This window comes from Gymnoscopelus microlampas (assembly GCF_963454915.1).
Source record: "Gymnoscopelus microlampas genome assembly, chromosome: 14".
In the NCBI taxonomy this organism is placed as follows: Eukaryota; Metazoa; Chordata; class Actinopteri; order Myctophiformes; family Myctophidae; genus Gymnoscopelus; species Gymnoscopelus microlampas.
The window spans coordinates 1,372,910-1,380,598 of record NC_139951.1 but is presented as its reverse complement, the minus strand read 5'-3'; the positions used below and the strand labels follow the sequence as shown (position 1 = coordinate 1,380,598).

Below are 7,689 nucleotides of genomic sequence, written 5' to 3'. Positions count from 1 at the left end.
TATAACCTGACACACACACACACACGCACGCTCACACTCTCTCTCACACACACACACACACACACACACACACACACACACACACACACACACACACACACACACACACACACACACACACACACACACACACACACACACACACAGACAGACATACTGCACAGAGATTGTATGGCATTATCATCAGTGTGTTATTATTCCTCAGTGCACGCACACGTACAGTATATGTGATAAAGCAGTGCAAGGGCAGCAGTGTGACTCTAACTGATGAGCAGGTCGGTGCCTCGCATGGTTGCCTCCGTCATCAGTGTTTGAATGTGTGTGTGTGAATGGGTGAAGGTGAAGTGCATTGTAAAAGCACTTTGCTGGTTAATGTTGAATGCATACTTCAGACAGTCACCAGTCAACCGTCTTCTTAGAATAAATGCACCGAATCTCTCTATGTACGTCTGTAATCCACGTAAAAAAAAATCTAGGCACCTTTTATGTTAAAGACGGGGTGCCGTGATTTTCAGTGACCCCCCCCCCCAAAACATAATCATCAGGTATTATGGTTATACTAGGAGGAAGATTTTTTTCAAAAAAGTGTACAGAAATTGTTAAAATTATGTCTTTATGTGGACACGCCTCCAGTTCATTAAGTATACCTGGTTCTCACCTTAGCACCTCCTCCACCACCTTAGCACAACCCACCTGTCCTAGTCCCTCCTCCTCCTCATGCCCACACCTGTTGTGTTATGATAATGAGGGGGAGGGTATGTTTTTACTATGTCACTAAAGCGCTGTTTCTCTATTGGCATGTTTGACCCTCAAGGTTTCAGCCTCCAGGAAGAAACTCCAAATAGTCAGAGAAGACATAAAAACATAAAACCACCACCGGGGGGCTTAATGAAGTTCTATCAACCTCATGAAAAACAGAAAACGTGCAAAAACATGACACCAGCTCTTTTTATAAAAGTCAAATTTTCTCGGCTTTCTGTTTGTTTTTCTGCTGATTTTCAAAACATAAGCCACACTCAAACGGCCCTATCCCTGGAATGGAGGATCGCGACCGGCCAATACTTTTCCCCCTATACTATACCGGACCCCCCGTGCTTGTAATGAGCCGATCTCCGTGAGGACGGAGGTCGCGGAGAATATTCCGTGATTTTTCAAAGGTACAGTCAAATTGCATCGTTTTCGCTGGCAAGGGGACCGGAGACGGATGAATACATTAATGAATTAATTGATTCCTGGCAGTGAAAGAGTTAACCCATTAAGACCGGGAACGCATCTGTGTCATTTTAAGATTTCTTTGGCTATTTTAGGAAAAAAATCGTGAAAATGTGTGCAAATCTTTGAATATATATATATATACATTTTTAACTCAAATCTTTGCTTCTGGGGGGGTCCCTGGAACAAAATATTTTGAGATGGGGGTCCACGGCCAAATACATATTATTTACGTTTTATAGCAACATAGGTTTTTTTCAAAAAACTGTTAGGATTTAGAAGACATTTGTAGAATCCCCCGAAGCAAAGATTTGAGTTAAAAATGTTGTCTTTAAGAAAAATATATTCAAAGATGTGCACACATTTTCACGATAAAAAAAATAAATAGCCAAAGACATCTTAAAATGACACAGATGCGTTCCCGGTCTTAAAGGGTTAATAAGCACATCAAGCCTAGCCTGGTAACCCCCCCCCCCCCCCCCTCCCTCCGGAAATCTAATTTGCATGAAATCAAATACAAATGAGATTTCCGGAGGGAGGGGTTTACATCGAGCCTAACATATATAATAATCTGACCTCAGAATCTGAGTCCAATTTACAAGTGGTCCCCACTGTCTACACAGCTGAGGAGGAGAAAGGACCATTTAGCACTTCTGTCTGTGCTTGAAGTGACATTTGCCCCAGAATACAACCAGAAAGAACATCAATCATAGCACATTAAGTCTCGGCTCATCGCCCAGTGGCCATGTTTCATATTATACAAAAGATTTAGGTCGCTGAAAAATGCCCCACATTTCTGAGAGGTTCCTCAGAAAATGTGACTTTGCCTCATTTGACAGAAAGGATAAAAGACGACAAGCCAAATGAGCCTTGTTCCCACTGTGTCACACCATATGAACCCATAAAAGAAGGAAAAAAGTTCCTTTGCCACAATAGTTTACTTTCTAATTGCCCCCCCCCGTGTTCTTGTTGCACGGTGGCTTCAAGCGAAAGTTTTTCTTTGGCTATTCAAAAATAGCAGATATACATGCTCATAGTGCGGCACCGAGTGCCACGCTGAACATTTGTGCCCATTTTTTAAATATATGTATTTTTTAAAGCGAATATTTTCAACAAACTTTGCTTCATGATTGTCCCTGGAACTAAACATTTTGAGATGGCCAAACACATATAATTTTGGAGGTCCTTGACATGAAACAGTCTGAGAACCACTGATATAGAAACATAAGTTTTTTCAAAAAACTGTAGGATTTAGAAGAATTGTGCAGACTCCCCAGGAGCAAAGATTTGAGTTACAAATGTTTTCTTTAAAATATATATATATTCAAAGATTTACAAAATGTTCAACATTTTTTTCAAAACATAGCAGATCTACAAGCTCATCGAGTGCCGCGCTATGAGCTTGTAGATCTGCTATTTCTGAATAGCCAAATAAATCTAAAAATGACAGATTCTTTCCCTGTCTTAATGGGTTTAAGCATTAATGACACAGCCTGTGTGCTTGTTCTGCTCTGTGTCAATTATCTGAGCTTTGACAATAATCCTCGGTCTGCCTCCCTATTTTCCGTGAAGATAGTTTTTCTCGCTCGGTGATTTGCCCTCCAGGATCCGTGTCACCGCTAAACCCCCAGACGTCTTTTAATTTGAGTTTGAAAGAACAGAAGTGTGAACGCCGCTAGAGGCTCAGACATTACACAGGAGGTTAAATTAGACTCATCTAAACTGCCTATAGGGATCACCAATGCACTTACTTTAATTTGTCTTTATTATTAAACTTTTTAACTATTGAACCCTGAAGATTATATTTCGATAAAGTATACTGTGCACTGTAACTGTGACAGAGTATGTCTACATTGCAGTATTGATACTGTTTGAGTACTTTTTTCCAGCACTGTGTGCCACCATATGAAGGGAGCAAACCTACATAATTGGCTTAAGCACAAACATTTACCCCGGTGCTCCAATTTTGGGCAAATTGTTTCAAACTTTGTCTTTTTTTTTCCTTTTCCAAATAGCAGATCTACAAGGTCAATGTTCTGCTTTTTGTCATAGGACGCATTACAGATCTTAAGTGGTTAAGAGTATACTATGGTTGAAAATCTATATAGTGTTATGACATTATTTTTGGCGCTAATGAATGTAATGATGATGATGGAAATGATGATGATTATTACAATAATGATAGCAAAAGTAATGATGATGATGGAAATGATGATGATTATTATAATAATTATAGCTAAACTGAGCTGTGCAGAACTTTGAATTACTCTAGCGGTGTATGCAAATGACCGTTATTAATGTTAATTAGTGTTTCCTTTTTCCTCTGCTAAAAAAGAAAGGCTGCTTATTTTTATTGTGTATGAGTGGGATAATCTAGTCTGTAACTCTGGCACCTACATAGGTCATTATATTCTTACTTTAATTACTTGTTAACTTCTATAGCTACATATTGTAAAAACAAATAGTGATTTATATTGCTTGCTGTGCCATATAGTAGGAAAGCCTGTTCAATACAATTTTTAGGTATTTGTACTTAAAACAGTACAAATACCAGCTTTATATTTAGATCGGCTATTTTCAAATGGCCGAAATGTATATAGGGCTGAAGTGGTTAATGTATGTGTTGTAATTATAATCAAAATCTACAAAGTAACTAGTAACTAAAGTTTTCAAATAATTGTAGTGGAGTAAAAGTACATTATTTGGATCCGAGATGTAGTGGAGGTAAAAGTATCGGAGATTTGAAAATACTCAAGTATTGAGCAAATAGGCCTACCTCAAAATTGTACAGTAGTACTTAAGTAAATGTACTTAGTTACTAGCTAAATAACACTTTCCATCTTTCTAAACTAAGTAATACACATGAAACCGATAATCCAATCTGGTGCTGGGCAATTAACCAAAATTATATTGAAGCCAATACTTAGAACCAAGTTTAGTTTAGTTTATTAGGGTTAGGGTTAGGGTTAACCCGAGTGCCGCGCTATGAGCTTGTAGATCTGCTATTTTTGAAAAATAGTGAAAATGTGTGCAAAGCTTTGATATACATTTTTAAAGCGAACATTTTTAACTCAAATCTTTGCTCCTGGGACCCCCTGGAACAAAATATTTTCAGATGGGGGGCCAATTTCCAATTTTAGTTTTACTCCACTACATCTCAGAGATAAATATTGCACTTTTACCTCACCACAATTATTTGAAAACTTTACATTTCAGATATCAATTATGATCTTATGAAACATACATTAACCACTTTAGCCCTATTTTATACATAGGCTTTTTGAAAATAGCGTATCTACAAGCTCACAACGCGTCATATTTCTGTCAGATAACTCACGAATAGATTGAACCAATATTATAGACCGAATATATTTAAGCAAGATTATAGAATGAGAAAACAAGTGTGGATGTAATATTTTATCTTGGCGCTCAGGCTCTGCTATATTTTTTCTCCCTGCTCAACACAATCATACAGCCATCAGATGGAATGCCCGATTCAAGAGAACTTAAAGAGGTGGTGCCATGGTTTTGCACTGTTTCTGTTTTTCCATGTGTCTATGAGGTTGATAGAACTTCATTAAGCCCCCTGGTGGTGTTTTTATGGTGTTTTATGTCTTCTCTGACTATTTTGAGTTTCTACCTTGAGGGTCAAACGTGCCAATAGAAAAACAGCGCTTTAGTGACATAGTAAAAACATACCCTCCCCCTCATTATCATAACACAACAGGTGTGGGCATGAGGAGGAGGAGGGACTAGGACAGGTGGGTGGTGCTAAGGTGGTGGAGGAGGTGCTAAGGTGAGAAGCAGGTATACTTAATGAGCTGGAGGCGTGTCCACATAAAAACATAATTTTAACAATTTCAGTACACTTTTTTGAAAAAAATCTTTTTTTAAAGAATCTTCCTCCTAGTATAACCATAATACCTGATGATTACGTTTTAGGGGGGGAAAAATCACTGAAAATCACGGCACCCCGTCTTTAAATACCCGCCCAATTGGACAGCTGATTGCCACGTCAGTGTATGACGTAGGATCTTGCATGCCGCTGTAAACAGCCACATAGAATGACCATGCATGTAACCTCTCGAGTGTATGCTGGCCAGAACTAACTCGCAGGCTACGTTTAATTTTGAGAAAAGAGGGAGGTACGGCGTGTGGATGAGGTAAAGAGCCTTGTTTCCATAAGTCCACACGTCTAAATCCTCTCTGCATTTCATAACCATCACAAACACATGGCTGGAGTCACGTGTCCAGTGACATCTGCCTATGGCAGCATCACTATAACAGCTGACAGCTTGCATTGTATACAATGAGATTAAAGGCTTTTTTTCCGACACATGGAACATAGAACGATCTTAAATAGACTGGAGGAAGCGTGAATCACTGTAATTACCGAGGTGCAAGATATTATTGTGTGACTTTATTCTCCGTCTGTCTTTTGCAGTGGTGTAAAGTAACTATTTACATTTACTCAAGTACTGTACTTAGGTAAAATGTTGTTTTTACTTTACTGGAGTATTTCCAATTGTCAGTACTTTTACTTCTACTCCAGTATCTCAGAAGCAAATATCGTAATTTTACTCCACTACAATTATTTGTATAGCTTGTAGATCGGCTATGTTCAAATGGCCGAAATGTATATAGGTCTGAAGTGGGTCATAGATATGTTTTATAATAATAATCAAAATCTACAAAGTAACTAGTAACAGTAGTTCAAATAATTATAGTGGAGTAAAAGTATAATATTTGCCTCTGAGATGTAGTTGCGTAGAAGTAAAAGTATAGAAAAAAATGAGTACTCACTCCACCACCAGTGGTGGAAAAAGTACTCAAATGCTCTACTTAAGTAAAAGTACCAATACTGCAAAATAAAAATACTCTGTTACAAGTAAAAGTCCAGAATTCAAAATTTACAAAAGTATTGTCATCAAAATGTATTTAAAGTACCAAAAGTAAAATTACTAAATATTTGAAAATAGCAGATCTACAAGCTCACAACGTGTCGCGATGCGACGCGTTGTGAGCTTGTCGATCGGCTATTTTCAAATAGCCTATGTATAAAATAGGGCTAAAGTGGTTAATGTATGTTTCATTATATCATCATTTATATCTGAAAACTAACTAGTAACTCAAGTTTTCAAATAATTGTAGTGGAGTAAAAGTACAATATTTGCCTCTTGAGATGTAGTGGAGCAGAAGTAAAAGTATTGGAAATTGGAAGTACTCAAGTAAAGTACAAATACCTCAAAATTGTACTGAAATACAGTACTTGAGTAAATGTACTTAGTTACTTTCCACCACCGCTGGTGAAGGAGGATGGAAGGATGCTGCGGAGAGAGAGCAGAGTAAAGCTGGTACCCATGGCGGCAGTCAGTCCTACCTGATCACGGCCGTATCTCCCTGTCGGATGGTGATGTTATCCGTGGCGCGCTGCATATCCACACTCCGGACGGGGAATCCTGTGGGAATGAGACACAGGAGTCGGAAAAAAGAAGCCTGCAGTTGTCTCCAACACGACGATCTCCTTCCCACCTGCATTTTAACACAGGGAGCGATAGATCTAAAGAGCGTGGAAAAATAAAATAAAATAGTGGTTGCTCAGGAGAGGAAATAAGTCTGGAGCTCTCTGCCTGGAACTGTTTGCCCCCTCGACCCAACTCCGGATAAGCGGTCGAAGATGGATGGATAGGTCCACTCCTGAAAACGCGTAATTCTTTTTACTCCTTTATGTGTCCAAAAAAAAAACTCCTGGATAGGTGATCAACTATAATTTCCCTTGCGGCTGCAGCATATAGGCTTAAAAAGGCTTCTTGTTCAGTTACGACTGAATATGGAACACTTTTGGATGGAACACGCAAGTGAATTCTTATGGTCTGACTGGTTCCACGGATGCCTTATAGGCTACACTCTGCTCACTGCGTTCAGGGCAGAACAGCAATGATAAGCTACGACGATGGAGAGAAAGAGAGAGAGAGAGAGAGAGAGAGGGGAGGCAGAGCAAATGATCAGCTGGTCCCTCCTTTACAGCGCTCTGCTCCACTCCGCACCACAGTCTCTGTCTCTGTGTGTGTGTGTGTGTGTGTGTGTGTGTGTGTGTGTGTGTGTGTGTGTGTGTGTGTGTGTGTGCGTGTGCGTGTGCGTGTGCGTGTGTGTGTGTGTGTGAGAGAGAGAGGGGGAGAGAGACACAGAGAGAGGGAGAGAGAGAGAGAGAGAGAGAGAGAGAGAGAGAGAGAGAGAGACACACACAATGTGTGTGTGTGTGTGTGTGTGCGTGCGTGCGTGCGTGCGTGCGTGCGTGCGTGTCTCAGTGAATACAAAAAGGCTTGCCCCAAACCACAGTCGCAAATCCGGACGACCTCGGAACGGTCTCTACCTTGTATTCCTAAACTCAGTAAACTATGCCAAAACCTAACCCTGTTCCTAAACGTAACCTCAGTAAACCTAACCCTGTTCCTAAACGTAACCTCAGTAAAACTA

The 7,689-nt window shown here is 39.7% G+C and overlaps 1 protein-coding gene across 1 annotated transcript in view; it reads right to left on the bottom strand.

Moving 5' to 3' along the window:
• The window catches only part of LOC311059736 (limbic system-associated membrane protein-like), a gene marked incomplete at its 5' end in the record, with an annotated part of 159,693 nt that extends 152,943 nt beyond the window's left edge, over positions 1-6,750 (bottom strand). The window contains one exon of the mRNA XM_084077777.1: positions 6,593-6,750. Coding sequence (XP_083933903.1) covers positions 6,593-6,750 — 158 coding nt within the window. The remainder of the gene's footprint in view (positions 1-6,592) is intronic.
• Positions 6,751-7,689: the final 939 nt, after the last annotated feature.